Here is a 19,147-nt window from a genome sequence, read left to right on the forward strand (position 1 = left end):
GTCTCTCCATACAGCGATCAGATCCAATATCTCCCATACGGTCCATGCTGGAGCTCTTTTTGGATTTGGGACTGTATCGCCACCCGTGCTGATCAGAGCTCCACGCTGGGCAAACAGGAAATGAAATTCAAAAGTTCGCGGGGCTTTTCCTGTCTACCTGGCCAGTGCATCAGAATTCAGATTGCTTTCCAGAGCTGTCACAATGGTGCACTGTGGGATACCGCCCGGAGGCCAATACCATCGATTTGTGGCCACACTAACCCTAATCCAACATGGCAATACCGATTTCAGCACTACTCCTCTCATCGGGGAGGAGTACAGAAACCGGTTTAAAGAGCCCTTTATATCGATATAAAGGGCCTCGTTGTGTGGACAGATGCAGGTTTAAATCGGTTTAACGCTGCTAAATTCGGTTTAAACGCGTAGTGCAGACCTGGCCTAAGTTGTGCATACATACAAGGGAGCTAATTTAGGGTTGCAGTGGCAACATTCATTCTGGCATTTCCTAGGCACTTGCTATGGTAAGCCTTTAATCTTTAATTTTGTATTTCCTAATATTTTATGCTTTTGTTGGCTGATTGAGAGCAACCTTAAGTAATGTTAAGTGGAAGCTTTTGTTTTTGAAGTTCCTTAGTTTATCCCGTATTAAGTGTACTGTTTAAATAATAAAGCACTTACACATTTTGTTGTTTTCAGTGTGTGTGTGTGTGTATACATTTATTTATTTATTTATTTTGCCACTGTTATCTTTGTGAAGCTCCATTTTACCTCTTGGCACTGTGTTCATTAATATGTTGGAAGTAATTAAATTAGATTTGTATTTAAAAAAAAAACGAGGGCTCTTGATTAATCGCACGTCCTCCGGAATGGTGGTTGAAGCATGAAGGGACATATGAGTCTTTACTGTATCTGGCACGTAAATATCTTGCAGCACTAGCTACAGTAGTACCATGCGAACAAACCCCTGTTCTCACTTTCAGGTGACAATGTAAACAAGAAGTGGGCAGCATTACCTCCTACAAAGTAAACACACTTGTTTGTCTGAGCGGTTGGCTAAACAAGAAATACGACTGAATGGACTTGTAGGCTCTAAAGTTTTACATTGGTTTGGTTTTTAATTCAGTTTTTTGGTACATAATTCTACATTTGTAATTTCAACTTTCATGATAAAGAGATTGCATTACAGTACTTGTATAAGGTGAATTAAAAATACATTTGTTTTTTACAGTGCAAATATATGTAATAAAAAATATAAACTGAGTACTGTACACTTTGTATTTGGTATTATAATTAAAATCAATATACTGTATTTGAAAATGTAGAAAACATCCAAAAATATTTAAATAGTATTCTATTATTATTCAACAGTGCAATTGTTTTGATCGCTTGACAGCCCTAAAATACCTTTTTTATTGACACTTCTAAATTAGTTTTTAATTTTTTACAGAAACTGGAATCGCTATCTGTAACTCCCCTGTATTTAAAAAAAACAAAAAAATTCTGAAAGTCATAGCTTCTGAAATTTGTGAGAAATATCTAAACACTATTTATGGAAAAAGGAGCTGGAATTTTGTATCTTATTTTCATGTAACCCTTTTTGAGCAAGGTAAAGTAAGAATAGCTGTACTGCATCTGACCCATGGACTATCTAGACAAGTATACTGTCTTCTGACAGTGGCCAGTGCCAGACGCTTTAGAGAGAATGAACAGAACAAGGCAATTATCAAGTGGTCCATCCGCTGTGGTCCAGTTCCAGCTTCTGGCAGTCAGAGTTTTGGGACACCCAGCATTACATACCTGCACATCTTGGCTAATAGCGAGTGAAGGACCTATGCTCAATGAACTTATCGAATTCTTTTTAGAACCCAGTTACACTTTTGCCCTTCACAACGTCCCATTGCAATAAGTCCCACAGGTTGACTGTGCACTGTATGAAGTACTTCCTTTTGTTAACTTCATTAGGTGACTCCGGTTCTTGTGTTTATGGGAAGAGAGAACTAAGAAATCCCCATTTACTTTCTCCACACCACTCATGATCTTATACCCATGGGCAGTAGGTATTAAAGGCCAGAGCAGATTAAGCCTCCCCTGACCCAGATTATGGCCCAGGCCCTGCCCATCTTCTCTTGTGAGGCCCTTCCCTCTTTCCCCCTTCTACCCTGAAGCCAAGGGGGAGGGCAGGTGTCGGGCCACTGACGTGGCACTTGGAGGAGGTGGGGATGGGGTGCTGGGGCTGGCTCTGACCTGGGGCTTGGGGTGGGGGTAGGGGGGCTAGCCCGGGCTCCTCTAGCTGCTGGGTGGGGACTAGGTGCTGGGGCCGGCCTGGTGCCCAGGGGGCTGGCATGGCTTGTGCCTCCAGCTGCAGGGGGCACTCTTGGGGCTTCTCTGTTGGGGGGGGGAAGAAGAGAGCCTCTGGCAGAAGGGGTGGGGCCAGTGTGCTAGACTCCGCAAAGCATATTCCCCATTAGTCATCTGTTTTCTAACAGTTACCCTTAAAAAAGGAAGTGTAATCTACTTGAGTACAAACATGAAGAAGCGCAGCAGGAGCTTAACCAACTCCAGTCTACTCTCATTCAGACCCTCCTGGGACCCTTTTTTGCAATAGTGCTATGAGAGTCTGAGAAATCAGGTGTCAAAAGTAATCATCACCATGATAACCATGGCACTAGGGACACTCTGCAAATGAATGGCTGGGAGAGAGCGATGAGTTGCTGATAAACTTTGATGTCACAATGTTACTGCTCAGGCAGCAGCAGGGGGCGGTAAATTGGTGCAGAGGGAAGAGATGAGGCTTTTCCAGTGTTCCCAATATTTTTTGAAGTTTCCTTTAAATAACAAACAAACACTAATGCACATTGGAGAGTATTCCACTCAGGCATTAATTAGTGACTGAGAATTGGTTCAAATTCCCCAGGCCATGTTGACAGAAAAAGGTCCGATGCTGATCTGAAAATCCTGTAAAAACTGAAAAATATAATGCAGCTATCAGCGTGCTCCTGCTACTGAAACACCATAACACCCTCTGAAGGCTGGAGCTCTTTCTTTCTCAGGTGCTGTGCGTCCCACCTTGGTTATCCAAAATTAGTGAACCCTTTTGACTTTACTCTCTGTGCCTCAATTCCCCACATGTAAAATGAAGGTAATAATAGTCCCTTGCCTCACGGGAGTGTTGAGAAAATAAATTCATTAACATTTGTCAAGCAGTCTGTCCATAATGAGGGCCACGGAAATGTCCTTGACAAAATTAATTATTCTGTGTTCAGCATAGGATTTGAATAGTGTGCAGTAAATAAGGCCAGGGTCAATACATTGAACAATGAGGCTAAAACAAAATATTGACTGGCTGCTCATTAAGGAGCTGAATTAAGATTGCACAGGCAACCTTAATTCTGGCATTTCTTGACTTTTGCTACGTACTGTACAAACACATGAGAAAAGATACCTGTCCCCAAGAGCCTACAGTCAAAGTATAAGATGAGGCAACAGGTGAATACAACAGACTGAGGAAGCGCAAGGTAACTGTGAGATTACATGCAGCATGATGTGTATTGGTCACAGCACAGCAGCTTGCCTAGTTGAGGTTTTTTTTTTATAGGCGTCACAGCAAAGTGATTTTAAAGGAGGGGTTTGGAGAAGGGCAGTGGTAGCTTTGTGAATTTTTGCAGGAAGCTGCTTCATGCACCTGGGAGAAAGCCAAAGCAGTTGTGATGTTTATCAAGAACTCAGATTTTCCTTTTAATATGCTTTAAATCATTCTGGCTGCTCAGCTTCTTTGCAGTTCTCTGTAGCAAGCTGAAGCATTGTATTGTCTGAACTTATCATAAATATTATGTGCTGCATGTAAGAGTACTTCATTTTCCTGCTTTCGTTTGTAGGGCGAGAGGGGGTTCCCAGGGTTAGAAGGTCAGCCCGGTTTACCTGGGTTTCCGGGACCAGAGGGACCTCCTGGCCCAAGAGGAGTAAAGGTAAGTAACAATGTAGCCAAAGACTATATAAATGTTACCTCTGGTGTGGGCAGTGTCTAGATTTCCTGATACACTGACACAAAATGCATTAATGCCATCTCCGGAGCTCCTGATTCAGAGAGCATCACTGGGTTAATGTTTCAGTGGTACAGTTCCTGGAAGTCTGTTACATTGGCCCTATTAGTTACATTACTGTCCTGCTGTGGAAGTCTATAACTTAAGGCAATAAACAATAGGGAAAATATTTGTGCTCCTCAGAAAAGTCCTCTACTCCTCACTCATGGTGGAGTTGTGGAACAGTTTGTATAGTGGAGGTGCTGAGAGCCATTGAACCAAACTGTACACTGTGTATATGATGGAAACCACTTCAAGCCAGAGGATGCTGCAGCACCCCTAGTTCCAGCACCTATGCACTCATGCATGTGTGTGTGCAGAACAATCACTAATACACACAACCCTTCACTGGGTGTGAAAGTGGCCAGACTGACTGCTCTAGGGGAAGGGGTTAGAGATCAGGCTTAGTGACATGCTGTGTTGCAGCTTTACTAGGCCACATAACACACATTGCTAAATAACTGAAATCCTCTCTACCAAAGTCCTGTGATTCCATCACTTAGTGAAGTGATGAAGTCATATCTGTCTGCCAGCTGTGTGAATGGTCCCACTTCTACTTTGCCATGAAGTACAATGTTTTCTTACTGTCATTGTTTTTGGGGCAGGCAAGTAAAGGATTAAAACAAGCCCTTTGTATGGCTCCAAAACAATAGTACGACATTGAAGAGAAGAGATGAATGCTCTTTAATTCCTGAAGTGCCTCCATTTATAACTGTTTGCTCCTGAATAACATTAAAATGTTCTAATTCTGACTGTATAGTGTTGAAATACCTCCAACTCTGCTTTTTATTTTATATACATATAGATACATTATATAAATTTGTTGGTTTTGTCCATAATCTGGCTCTTGGTTCTGTAAACACTTATGTTATACAAAACAGTCACATTTCAGAAACCACAGGAAAGAGGTTATTGCTTTTCATCACACAGAGGAGGGACTCAAGAAAAGGAAACAGTAAACAGAAAATTAAAAAAGCAAAAATGTTAGAGATGGAGAGAATGAATCAGATATAGCAAGGGATGGCAAAGAAGGAGAGAGCAAATGGGGAATAAAAGAGGTCAGATGTTTTGGTTAGAGAATATAAGTATAATTGTACTCTCTTTAATGCACTTCTGTGGCAGATGTCCTATTTCGTATCTCTGAATTCCTGTAACACTCTGAATGTAAATTAAACAAAAACCGGAACATGAAATTTGCAAGCAATCTACTATTCTCTATACCCACTAGAGCACAGTATAGCGCATATGCTAAAGAATAGCAAGCTGAAGGAAATTAGTAATATGCAGGCAGATATAAAACTATATGAACAAAAACTGATAACTATAAGTTCTTGGTTATTAACTGCACAAAATGCTTTTCAGTCCCAACTCAACAGTAAATTCAGATGGTAATAAATTTCAGATGGTAATAAATAATACAGCTTCTAACAACACTACATTATGCTGACAGGAAGTACCAGGCACCCTTGTCTTAAATATTTTGACTTTTTATTTAAGCTTTTGGTTTACTTTAGTAGGTTAACTGTGTATTTCAATGCACTATGCATGATATAATCAATTTTACCTTCTCTCTGTTCTTTACAGGGTGATGATGGCCTTCCAGGGCCTACCGGACCCAAAGGAATCAGAGTAAGTGACACCACATGTCAGGATATAGTACACAACATACATGAATTACTTTGATGGAGATGTGGGTTACAGAAAGCTAGATGAGTAAAAAATATAGAGTTAAATCAAAAGAGAAATTTATTCTTCCCAGTGGGATTTCTTGTCATACTTTTAATAAATTTAGCAATAAAGGCTTATTCAGTCCATCCTGCTATACAGGACTCAAACTAGCCTAATAGGTCAAAATCCAGCCCCTCTGTTCACTTAACTATGAAAGAGAGAGACTTTTATTCTGATATATAAGTAGATTCCTTGCCTTGTCTGTGAATCCTTCTGCTTTTATACCTGTCTGCTGAACTTTATGGGTAGATCCTCCACTGTTGGAAATCATGTAGTTTCATTGGCTTCAGTGGAAACACATCAATTTTCAACATCCAGGGACATAATCCTTAGTGTATATGGTGTATATACCCATTAATGTGTCTGTAATTGCTGTCTTTTCTCTTGTGGTTTTGTTTCATATTTTTTCTGAAACACATTTAATAAAACATTAACCTCATATTTTAAATTCCATCCACCCCCCCCCCCCGGTATGTTGTAAAGTATGGTACGTGTGTGTGGTTTTTTCATTTTCCTTTACTTACAGAAACATTAATAGGCTATAAATAATGGGGATTCTTTTTAAAAAACAAATAGTGCCCCTCCGATCACCCCACTTACAAATAAATATGATTATTTCCCCTCCAGGGACCTCCAGGTCTGCCAGGATTTCCAGGAACACCAGGACTTCCTGTAAGTAGTATTTAGCTTCACAGTTGAGAAGATTATTGCTTATTTTTTTCTTTTTGCACAGATCATCCTTAGCTAATTGTGCTGTCCTTCCTTCCATGTTCAAGGGGTTACCAGGGCAGGATGGGCCACCAGGACTTCAAGGTATCCCTGGATGCAATGGAACAAAGGTGGGACATGACACCTTGTTAAATTCCTGATGCTGTAATGATAGCATAATAAAGAAATAGAACTTGTCTTTGTGACTGTTGCAGCAAACAGGAATGGCTTATTGTGCTGGGTAGTGTAAGCTATTACTGGGCTACAGGTGGGTCCCTATAATGCCAATTCACATCTTCTGAAATGTGAGACAGGATCACAGTCTTGTTCACAGGATCAGGAGCTAGGAAATAGCCAAGATCCAGTCATGGCTCTGATGCTTTGTAGTATTGGGTAATAAAATGACCCCCTCTACCTGTTACTCCACATGTAAAATTGCGGATAATAATAATAACTGACCAGTGTGTTGCATGATTAGGCCCTAGTCCTGCCATCTGATCCATGCGATGGACACTTGCACCATATGGAGCTCTTTTGAAGTCCGTGGCTCTGGTACCCAGTGAATGGGGAGAGTCTCAGAATTCAGGCTTCAGCTCAAACAGCAACGTCTACACTGCTATTGTTAGCCCCATAGTGCAAGCCCCAGTCAGTTGAACTGGGCTCTGAGACTCAGTGCCACAGAGATTTGTTTTGTTTTGTGGTGTAGACATACGCTGATTTTGTTACAGTGCTTTGAAGGTGATAAGTGCCAAATATTCTTGTTTATTTGGAGACAGTAATTTATTGTTGGCTTAGTCACCTTGGAACCACTGATTGCAATATCACTGTGATAAGGATAGATCATAAAGTGAAACTGTCTAGGCAATGAGTTAATTTATCTCTTGCACATTTGTGAAGGTTCATGTTCAAATTGAGATACCTGCCTGCTTCCAGGTAATCGACTTTTTCTATAGCATTGTTTGCTATAGTATCTTTTCAGAAAAACAGACATGATGCACATGGCACTATTTTCATCTGTTTCAATCATACCTGTGATTTTTGTTTTGTAAACTGTTTAATCCATAACCTGCTGCAATGCCCCTTTCTCCATTCCGGGTTCATGAGTTTACAATAGTGTTAATTTTTTCTAGTATCATCACAGTTTTGTTGCTGACTAAGCCTCTTCTTCTCTTCCTTCTTTAGGGGGAACGTGGATTCCCAGGCAGTCCAGGTTTTCCAGGTTTACAAGGTCCTCCTGTAAGTAAAAGATTTTATATAATCAGATCCACATCCTCTAACACACCGAAAACCCCTTGCCTAGAATTGTGAAACAGTCAGTGCCCAAATAAATATATTAAAATTGCCACAAGTAAATAATTAATGAAATACCATTTGGATGTGCTTCAAAACATGCAGCTTTTCTGGTGTAAGCTATTTGTAAAGCTAATAGGGAATTTGATCTCTTCTTTCCTTGAATATTACATTCTCTCACTGCTGAGATGCTGTGCCACTGGAAGAAAAAACAAATGTGTGGAGGTGGGAGGAGAGCGATCTTAAGTGACGTCCCCAGGCACATCTGGGAGTGATGCTGTCTATTTGTGGATCAGAAAAAAATACAATGCAAATTTTTCACTGTAAAATGCAAGAATGTGCAACAAAGTGATTCCTGCAGAAGCTAAGAATTGATAGAAGAGAAAGCATGAGCATGTAATATAGAGAATAACAGGAGGTGTATTAAAAACGAACGCCAAGTGAATGGGGATTTGCTGTTCTTAATTTAGTAAGTGTTCAATATTTTCTCAAAGTGCTGCTGAAGAACTTTCGTCTTGAATAGCAGTGAAGCAGCAGAGGCTTGAAATGTTTGGGTCTCCTTGTTTTGTATCCTTTGTGTCTTTCTCCCCTTTGTCACCTCGCCCCTCTCAGTGAAATCTGTTCAGTGTTTTGAGAATGATATGTCAATAATACATTCATACCTTCTTTTTTGTTGCTGATAGTATGATATTTTCTCACTCCTCCTTATTGTTATTTCTTTTAAACAAAGGGACCTCCTGGCCTACCAGGTATGAAGGTAAGTGTCCTGTACTTTTTCAACTAACTGTTAAGCAAGCATGGATGTTTAGTGTGCATCTAACAAAAGTAACCTGTTTGCCTGTGAGAAAGGCCCTGCATATTCCACAGCCAGTTGCTCCTAAATTCTGCACCAGGCCCCTGGTTTCTGTGCTATTCCTTAATGTGACCAATTGGCAGCTCTGCAGCATTCGTACTCAATTTAAAAAAAAAATGCAGACCTTTACTGAATTCAGTATGTGCATGAATAATACAATATGTACAGCAGCCACCATGTGTGGTGTTCAAATATTAAATTCAAGTATGTTTTGGCAACTTAACAGGGCGGGAGGGGGCATTTGTATCTGAAAAGGCATGAGATATAGTTTAGGATTGAGAGAGAAGTACATTAATAGGATATTTCTGCTAAAATGATCAGCAATGAAATGCGCACATTTGAATTGTCATCTGTAGGTTTTAGAGTTATACCCCATTAAGATGAATGGAGGAGTTTACACCTCTCAGCAATTTTCCACAGACTCAGGAAAACAACCGCATGGCAATTTGTTTGCTTAATAGTTTTCTTCTCAACCACGAGGGCTAGCAAGAAGTTGGGATGAAATTCCACGGTCACAGGATCATGGAATACACAAAGACCTTCCTATATGCTGGAATGTAAATTGCTACTTCACAGAAAAAAGTAGATGATTTAGGTCTTAGTTAGAATTAACTCTGCTCTTTTATAGAATCTATTTAACAGTATAGCAATGTGTTTTAAACTGTGTATCTTGGTGTATGTGCATGCAATCTAAATAGATTAAAATACAGAAAATCCTACCGAATATTTGAGGAGAAATCATTAGCATGGCCTTGAAAGTTGTTTCTAGCCTGCCAGCTATTTTGACCACTTTGTTACTGGCCTCACATATGGCAAGGAGCACACCGAGCTTGCTGGTGGTAAAAATGAAATAACTTCAGAATCCGTTGATCCTACCCATTGCCCAAAGAACAATGGAAATGGTGATCATCACAGGTGATTAGAATGGGTTCCAGGTCAGGTGATAAATCCACAAAGCAAAGATAGAGATATACCCTTCTCCTCAAGACCTGAAAACCACTTTCACACCGACCTTGGTATCTGATTCTCCTCACAGTCATAGATCCTTATTTTAAAGGGCAATATCCTTCCATTGTAATTTAATATAACGATAAGACACAATGGTGTGTGCACAAGCAGGCTATTAGTGAATGCCCCTGGTGTGTTGTGAGGCATTAGGCTAATAGAAGGCCTAAAACCACCAAGATTTACAAGTAGCTTGCTTGTGCACCCACCAGCTAATTACTGTTAGAAAATATTACACATCACTTAAATTATCATGCGAAGAGAGTAATGCAAAGAGTTCTATTCTCTTAGGAAACATCTACATGACGGATGAGAGAGGCACCTTTTTCCTTCTTGTTTAAATATAGTCACATTTTATTAATTTTTAAGCCTTTATTTTTGTTTCTTTGAGCTACTTGAGCATATGGGCCAAGAGCCAATTTAAATATACTTACTTCTATTAAATACTAAATTTGGACTATGGAAAAGTTCTCTCAAACTGCTGCTGAAAGGACAACTTAGCAGGGTGGGGTCATGAAATTATGACTTTAACACTGCCACATTTTTTTTCCCAGCCCATTTCCTGACCAGTTTTTTTGTAAAGCCAAATATCTGTAAATAAACTTGTAACAAAGCCACATAACACTGAACGATGAGTTATGCTGTATGGCCTAAGGTAATTGCAGACCCTAATGTAATCTCATGAGATGGGGCCTGTCCTCTGGGATATGGTTTGCACAACTATCTCCCAATTTTCTGGCAACCCGTTTGTTGCTTTTGCTTTTCTTTCATGTTTCTTTTAATCCCCTAACCTTTTGAAATTCAAGTTGGGTGCTTGTATCCAGCATGCAGATAAAAATATGGTATACTTGGATGGCTGGTAGAAGGTTCTAAGCACCTCAAAAATTAATACTGTAAGTAAACAGGCAACGTTTTTTAAAAGGGTTGTTTATTGGAGAATTAAGTACCTGTATTATAGAAATAGTAGTTTTACATATCTCTGGGCATTAATATGTCTCCTCACTGTCTGTTGAAGCTAGCTTGAAGTGGAAGAATGCAGTGTGGTATTAATTTGTTTAAATCAGTTGTTGTTCTTTTAGGGTGATCCGGGTGAAATAATTTTGTCATCACTGCCAGGCCAGAAAGGTGAGCCAGGATTTCCAGGACTTCCAGGGTTACAAGTAAGTTGCCTAAAGTATTTGTTGATTGTATGCTTTTTGGTAGGGGACAAACTACACTGAACTGAATAGTAATTCAATCTGACAGCATAATTAATGGCTAGAACAATATTCACTGCTCTGAAGCATGTGTTTCTATAAAAGGAACAGGTCCAACATTTAATGTACTGAATAGTTTTTGGGAAGTGAGGTTGCATGTGAGTGAAACAGCCAGCAGGGGGCCAATCAGGGCCTGGGCCTGCTGTCTTCAGAGTACAGCAGTGCTAAGAGCTACCTGCTGGCTGCCACAGTGCATTGGTGTATTTCCCTGCCCCTTTGAGACGCACTCTGAGTCTGAGCTAGTTCCTGAGTTCTCTACCATTCCTCTCCCTTAGTGAAACTAGCATCTGCCCTGCTGGGCTGTGGATGAGGGGAAATGAGAGCACAGCCTCAGCTGTTCTCCTTAGGCTGCATCTCCTCAGCAGTCCAATGGCTCCAGCCCATCAGTGGGTCTTTGCTTCCCACACCTTCCTGTGCAAACAGCTGATGACTCCAGATAGTCCATTCCCCTGTTGAGCCATTAGTAATTTTACTGGAGAGGTGAGAGGAGCAGAGAATGAGGAGCCCATGAGTCTGCACAGGACATCAGCCAGGATACAGTTTTCCGGTGCGCTACAGAGAGGCAAACCACAGGACTAGTCTGATCAAACTGGGCCTGTGGGTGTCTCTGTTGTTCTGCTCTGTACCTTGCTGCTGTCTACCCTTGGTTGGAAGAGACCATAGAAATGCAGAGTGCTCTGTTATTTTTGCTTCATGTAGGAAGGGAGTAAAAGTGTTTTGTTTGGTTTTATTAAAAAAAAAAAAAATCCTGTGTAATCCAAAGAAGGACCTTGAAAACTGACAGCAAGGCACTTTCTAGTGTTAAGTTGCTGTAAGTTCCCCATAGTATTGGTGGGCTTGAGGCCACAGGGCCATGGTTGGGTCTTTGGAGTTGACATTTATGGGATTCTAATTCTTGTCTGCATGGCTGTGGCCCTCCAAAACTGATGCCAGCTGGAGCTTTTCATTGAAAGGGGCATCTCTGACTCCTCCTTTCTCTTTCCCAACAGGGCCCACCTGGTCCCTTGGGCGCACAAGGTCCTATTGGTCCCCCTGGGCCTCCAGGTTTAACGGTAAGATTCCTTAGCTAATCACATAGAATTTAATTATTTTCTATCCTTAGAAGCAAATTTAGCTTCTCAGCAACAGGGGGAGAGAATTTTCCTTGCCCAGGCCTTCAGTTGGAGGCAGAGCTGCTGAGCGATAGCTACTGCAGCTTCAGGACCATAGCAATCCCCATAGCTGCTCACTGATAATCCACTGGCTTGAAGTCATAATAGTAACTGTGTGCACGGCTTCCATCCTATACAGGGTTTTACAGTTTTGTACAACGGCTTTCAGCACCCCTGCTTGTTTCACTGCCCCTGCAGCTGCTGCACCCACTAGATCACCATTTGCGATGGCTTAAATGCATCCCAGATCCACCAGTCATATTTTCAGTCTGTGTCAAAGCCCCTTGTGCACCACAATAGAGGGAGCTCTTGTGCTGTCTCCTCCTATCCTCCTACCACCCTCTGCAGTGGAATGGTATTGCTTCTGTCCCTTCTGGGCACTATGAGCCTCTGGGGATGGGGCGAGGTGGGATTTTCACATGGATCAGTGTTGGATTTGGGGTTCCACTTGAACCTGCCACTGGGCAAATTAAATAAGGAAACAATTTGTTGTGTATATTAATGAACCAAGTAAAGCTTCTGGGCATGAGGACCAGCTCTCAGTGGGAGACACAAATGCCCAGTCAATATGAGTGTAATGTAAATAACTAGGACAAGATACAGGTCAGATCTTTCAGAATTATTCGCAGTGATATTATTTATTAACATAACTCCTCATCATTGTTTCCAAAGTGCTTTGCAATCCCCTTAGCAGAAAATGTTATAACAGAATGATCTTGTTTTGTTTTGTTTTACAGGGACCTCCTGGTCCAAAAGGGCTTCCAGGACCTAAGGTAGCCCGCCCCCCCCCTCACCACACACACACACTCCACCTTCTTTTCTTATTTTTCCTTTAGTATTGTTCACCTCTGTTCTAAGCATTGTTTATTTTTACTCTTTGCAGGGTAATATGGGTTTGAACTTCCAAGGACCCAAGGGTGAAAAAGTGAGTAGAGGATTTTTACTGTATTGCTTTCAGAATGATTTGAGCTTCTTTTACTGCATACTGGCATGGCTCATGTTGTCCATATCTGTAATAGCCTGGGAAGTTTTATATATTTTTCCATCTTTTTGGGTGTTAGGGTGACCAAGGCCTTCAGGGACCTCCAGGACCACCAGGACAAATTGGGGAGCAGAAGAGACCAAATGACGTAGAGTTTCAGAAAGGAGATCAGGTGAGTGGGAGTGGAGGAAACTGTGTCCATCTATGGTAGGCACATGTCCAGCTACTTAGAGCAGCTCAGTCAGTGGAGGCTGTACTACTCAGAATGACATCCCCCAAAGTATAGCTTGTTGGGAGTCCTGCAGCTTTTTCCAAGGCACTAAATTGTCATTTGTCTCAGCCAAGCCTATCCATTTTCCCTGTATCAGAGGATGTTTCAATCAAATTAGTTTAGTTGTTTCATTTTGCACAATGTCTGAGCCATCTCCACATGTTTCCAGTATTGAAAAAATTTAACTACACAAGAAACTGTCTCCAAAATGAAATCCTATGGAAACAATAAAAATAACTAACCTTCCACAGCAAGATTTGAATCGCTAGTCAATGCTAAACATCCAGGCTGAGATTTTCCAAGCTCTCTCAGGATTCAGATGCCCAATTCCCATTCATTACACATCTGTGAAAATCTCAGATGTATCTATCATACTATAATGAGGGGTCCTGTAAAAACTAAAATGCAGCTGACTTAACATCCTTGTCATATATGACATCTTGAGTCCCTTCTTTCTTTTGGTCTAAATAAAGTCATTTACCACTTTCTAAGCACCTAAATATGCACATCTGGCTACCCCAGTGTAGCCTTGCTGGCAATAATGCTACTGATATTTAAATTCCATTTTCTGAACTGTTGCTTTAACTTGTACAGAAACTTCCCCACCCTCAACTGCTGAAAAGTCATTGGGAGAGATGCCAGTTCTGAAGATACTAAAATTTGTCCTGTCCTGTTCATCCGACAACTTTTCACAATCCCATTTCTTTTACGGGGGCTATCCCAGATGAGTCAGGCAGCACAAGCAGGGGCATGAGTGCTTTGTTTTTTTTTCCTTTGAAGTTATGTGGTTATGCCAAACACCAGCCTGACCTTAGGCAAGGGAAGAGGTGTATATTTTGAGGTAGGAGTGGTCCTTCTTCTATTCTGCTTATACTGCACCCATCACCAGGATATCTGATGATGGCTAGCTGCTCACAGCTGTGCTGCATAACAGTCTAGGGCAGGAAATAAAAATAACCTAGCCAGTTGAAATTACAGGAGGATAGTCAAGGGGCAGAGAGTAATTACTGAAGTTGCAAGGACACCATTAACACCTCTACTCTTGGGAATAATGCAATTGGATTTTTAGTGGAAAAGTAGGACCTCTGTTTTCTATAGTTGCACCTCCAGCAGCACACGCTGAATACCTAGTTCATTACTAATTTAGAGGGAAGAGTATCAGCTACTGAATCCCTCAAAGCATTTCATGCAGTATTTGCTTTTCTCCTGCAGGGGTTCCATCCACATACAGGCCCAGCCTGACCCTTCTTAGCTTGTGCAATTAGCTGAGATCACAACTTCAGGTGTGATGGCCCCAGGCCACTGTTAAATTTGGGATGGCTCCTTTACAGGATGAATAAAAACTGAGTTGTGATGGTCATCAGTCTATAAAAGTTCACTTCCAAGTATATTACTTTCACCAAAAGTCTAAATATTTACCTTAAAATTATTGCTAGTGTAAGGACAAATGCAATTTGCTGGGAGATTATGTTTGTAGGTCTTGGTGATTTCTAAGGAATGTACAGTCATGCTGTCTCCTTTTGTATATTTATACAGCTACCTTTTGGCATTATTAGACTGTCAGAGACCCCAGATGCAATAGTGTGTAAGCTGAAATTAAAGCTCAAAAGGAGAAATCCAGACACGCCAAACCCATGAAAAAAAAATGCAGAAATTGGGCTTGTTTTTGGCTTAATTGACTTGTGAGAGTTGCTTGTTGGCTAGTTTTTGGCTTGTAGCTTGTTGCTTCTTTTTTCTGACCAGCTCCCAGCAAGCATGGGCAAGGGGTGGGGCAAGCAGGGGCAAGGGGGGGGAGAGAGTCAGGGGTGCACAGCAGGCCCACCACAGTCCCAGACTGCATACCAGGGGGATCTAGTCACATAGAGTGTTGAGGTTCTTAGGGATTGGCTTGTTTTGAAATGGGATTAGCTTGATTTTTGGCTTATTGTGAAAGTCAGGGTGCTTATTTACTGCGTGAAAGTTGGCATCTGTGGTGAAATCTTCAAGTCAATGGAAGTATTGCCGTTGCTCTCAATGGGGCCAGAATTTCCCAACAAATTTAAAATTAAAGGGATGGCCACTTCTCCGCTTCTTCATCTACTACCCTGGGCCCAGTGAATCAGGGAACAGCAGAGTCTCCCACCTTTCCAGGATGACTCCATAGGGTGGATGTGTATTAGTGGATAGATCTGAAGGATGCTTCAGTAGGGTCAAAGATTCTTATGAAGGAAAGGACAAATTGCTTTGGTCAAAGTGAAAGAAGGAGAGGTCTGGCACTCCTTCCCACATCCCACTTAAGGACAAACCACCAGTGCTTTCTTCATGCTGAAATGTTTGACAACAAAAACAGGATGAAAAGGTAGATGGAATGAAGCAAGATGTTAATCCTAAAACAGCTGGAGAAAACTAATTCCTGTATGTGGATGGAACCCCTGCAGGAGAAAAGCAAATACTGCATGAAAGGCTTTGAGGGGTTCAGTAGCTGATACTCTTCCCTCTAAATTAGTAATGAACTAGGTATTCAGCATGTGCTGCTGGAGGTGCAACTATAGAAGACAGAGGTCCTACTTTTCCACTAAAAATCCAATTGCACTATTCCCAAGAGTAGAGGTGTTAATGGTATCCTTGCAACTTCAGTAATTACTCTCTGCCACTTGACTATCCTCCTGTAATTTCAACTGGCTAGGTTATTTTTATTTCCTGCCCTAGACTGTTATGCAGCACAGCTGTGAGCAGCTAGCCAGCCACTGTGCTATATGCAAGAGGCAATTGTATCTCAGTGATTCATTGAAATAAATAGACTTGTCAGTTAATAACATTTGTACCAGTAACTTTGGGATACATGTGGATTAAAGACACTTGACAAGAACCACTAGCACTCAGGGCACATAAAGAAGTTTAAATGGCAGCAAAATCCTGTTTAAAACAATGTTGACCCAATGTTGGGTGGTGAGGGCTTTAACTCCCTTCTCTCTCTTTTCCCCTGTGCCTGACAGGGTATTCCAGGAGAACGAGGTCCACCAGGACCCCCTGGGCCAGTAGGTCCTCCTGTGAGTAATTCCCACAGTGGCATTTTTTATCTTAGAATAATGTAAGAGAATTGTAAATTTGTTCTGCTCTATCCCCATGGGCTGAGTGTAAGACAATGTTTATGTGTTCAGGGTCCTCCAGGTGGCATGAAAGGTGAAAAAGGTGAGCAAGGAGAGCCAGGCAAAAGAGTAAGTAACTTCCTTGAACCAAAGATTTTATTTTTGCAAATGCTTTTAGCTTTGAGAATTAAGCAAATATTGAATTCAGGCCATCAGACTCTCTTGGTAAGAGATTTTCTTTCCTCCAGTGATCTGACAAGATATTGCAAATGGCACTAGTGATTCACTGGTGTGATTCTAGCTGAGTGTAAAAGCACCTTTTCAATGCACCCTACTGGAATTACCCTGTGTGTAGATCTTAATCTTGAGGCAGGAACAAAAGGGGTAGAATCTCTGTCACAAGCATTAGAAATAAACTCTTTACAGTTATGTATGGAACTTTTCTTTAAAGCTTTTGAGTCAGCACCGTTTGAGAGGCATTTTCCTTTCAGAGAGGGTCTCCATTCAGTTATCCTAACAGAATCCCAGTAAGTCATGCTGTTGACACATTTGTAAGCTTGTACCTGAAAAGCCATTCTAAATGGAGTTCTCTGAGGTGAGCGAGTAGAACAGTAGCCTTTGAAAACAGGAGTTAACTTTTATTATAATTTCCTGCCTCTGGAGGAGTTGTTGCTGTGTATATGCAGTCTGGTGAGGGGAAACACAGGGTAACTGTATACCTTTTAGGGATGGCAATAGGTCATTTCAGTCATGGATTCAGAGCCAACTGTACACCTTTCTTGAGTTTGGGTTGGCTTGGGTATCACAGGTCAGCGAGGTGAAGTAAGATCAGCAGGAGTCCCGTAGGTGGACTGAGGAGATGACATAAAGACAAGCTGCCATCAGTTCATAAATTCTCTGTTGCAAGTTAGTTTCCTTATATTATTCCTGCACCCACAACTTCAATTGAGGGCAGTGAGCCCCTCTGAATATCAGACCCATAGGTTTCACAGAGGTCAACCAGGTGAGAGAAAATGCTTTATGATAGGTTTCCCCATTTCCCAGCCCCTGGTTTAAAGAAAGACTGTACAAAAAGTCCATTTATGAATTCAGCATTCTGGAGTCCTGGGCTTCACTAAGGAGGGGGTTTGTTTTGATTTGTTTTTTTGGGCATGGGATAGAGAGGGAAGAATATAAGGCCAAAACTCCCATTATATTTTGCATGCTTTCCCAAGCTGCTTCACTGTGAGATACTAATTGCGGCGGCCACACAAATCTGCATAGATCAGAAGGGGTACAAATGCTTTCTTTCTTCCTTACTTTTACCCACAGTATATTTGTCCCCTTTAATTCGGGACATTTATGTTTACTGGAGGCTTGATGCAGTTCCGCTATGAGGTGTGACTCTACAGTAGCATGTGGGGTTCCATCTTTATTTCATGTGGCTCAATTTCTGTATCAAATGGGCTCTTTTACAAGTACTGAGATGATTTTGTAATTGCCAGCCTCTGAAAGTCAGCCTGGGATCTCAAAGCACTGTTTTTTTCCCAGCTTGAGCATCGTCACTAGTGATAAAAATTCTGCAAACCAACCTGTGTCCTAGTTACACCTGTGTGGCTCCTGTTGACTGCTGGGGGGTTGTTTGGGTGTGACTAGGGATGAATTTTGGCTCTGACTAAACCTAATCAACAGTGCTGTTGATGACTGAGTTGCAGTAGAATCCAACTCACTGTCCCCAATATGTGGTGTTATTGCACTGCTAACAGTAAAAATGGTGCAAGTCACTTTTCAGAATAGAATCACAGTTTAAGCCTTAAATCTATGTCCGGAAAACATTCAGTACGGAGGAATCAGCATTTGTTAAGTTTGAGGTCATTTTATGCAGCATTCTGATAATACTTAGGATTTCTGTTTATCAAGCTTTTGTTACCCTGGTTTTCTATGTGACTCCTCATTTTAATTAATGCCAGCTGATTACACCTCTCTTAATTGTGAGATTTATCATAGGGGTTGCATTCTAGAGAGAGTTTGCTTCATTTATCTACTACAAAGGGAAACAAACCATGTAATTCCTGACAATGGCTCTTTGCCACTAAAACTTTTTATTTTTCAATGCACGTTTGTGTTTTGAAGGGGAAACCCGGCAAAGATGGAGATCCTGGCCAGCCCGGTAGGGATGTGAGTATCTTATACGTTTCTTACCTAAGCAGATTCTTTGTAATGCTCTTGAGATATTTGCAGTGAATATTTTGAGGAATTTTTTTTTCCATTTCCTTGAAGGGTTTACCTGGTGAGCCTGGTTTAAATGGTGTTCCAGGAAGAGATGGTGAAAAGGTGAGTGTGGGTTATTTTGTCTTTACTGCTAGAATAGAGTGAAAGCCTGCCTGTCACTGAAGCTTACACACCAATGCCCAGTGCCTACTGAATAGAAATTGCATTGCCTTGCCTTATCTGTTAACCTGCAACAGAATCTTTGCAATCACTTGTTTCCTGACACATAGGAACATAAGACACTTTTTGGAAAACTGATTTTTTAGCTTTCGTGTTCACAAATATGTCATTCAATAATCTGTAAATATATCATTGGCAGGGTCTGAAAGGTGAACGTGGTCTGCCTGGTCCTCCTGGAGTTGTAAGTTGCTTTTGCCTTCTTCTCCTTTTCTTCTATTTGGTTGGCAGTGTGCCATTTTGTCTCCTCATTTCTTCCAGGCATTAGGGTCTCCAGTTAATTCTACTGCCTGAGAGATCCAGCAGGTAGCACTGGGTGTTAGTCACCA

The 19,147-nt window shown here is 41.3% G+C and overlaps 1 protein-coding gene across 1 annotated transcript in view; it reads left to right on the top strand.

Annotated features, from left to right (window-relative positions):
* The window catches only part of COL4A5 (collagen type IV alpha 5 chain), a 154,760-nt gene that overhangs the window by 77,403 nt on the left and 58,210 nt on the right, over positions 1–19,147 (top strand). The window contains exons 3-18 of the mRNA XM_050965172.1: positions 3,876–3,965; positions 5,664–5,708; positions 6,435–6,479; positions 6,584–6,646; positions 7,698–7,751; positions 8,536–8,562; positions 10,743–10,823; positions 11,909–11,971; positions 12,808–12,843; positions 12,954–12,995; positions 13,132–13,224; positions 16,299–16,352; positions 16,464–16,520; positions 18,504–18,548; positions 18,651–18,704; positions 18,961–19,002. Coding sequence (XP_050821129.1) covers positions 3,876–3,965; positions 5,664–5,708; positions 6,435–6,479; positions 6,584–6,646; positions 7,698–7,751; positions 8,536–8,562; positions 10,743–10,823; positions 11,909–11,971; positions 12,808–12,843; positions 12,954–12,995; positions 13,132–13,224; positions 16,299–16,352; positions 16,464–16,520; positions 18,504–18,548; positions 18,651–18,704; positions 18,961–19,002 — 891 coding nt within the window. The remainder of the gene's footprint in view (positions 1–3,875; positions 3,966–5,663; positions 5,709–6,434; positions 6,480–6,583; positions 6,647–7,697; positions 7,752–8,535; positions 8,563–10,742; positions 10,824–11,908; positions 11,972–12,807; positions 12,844–12,953; positions 12,996–13,131; positions 13,225–16,298; positions 16,353–16,463; positions 16,521–18,503; positions 18,549–18,650; positions 18,705–18,960; positions 19,003–19,147) is intronic.

The sequence above is a fragment of the Gopherus flavomarginatus genome, chromosome 8, assembly GCF_025201925.1.
Source record: "Gopherus flavomarginatus isolate rGopFla2 chromosome 8, rGopFla2.mat.asm, whole genome shotgun sequence".
NCBI classification, from domain to species: Eukaryota; Metazoa; Chordata; order Testudines; family Testudinidae; genus Gopherus; species Gopherus flavomarginatus.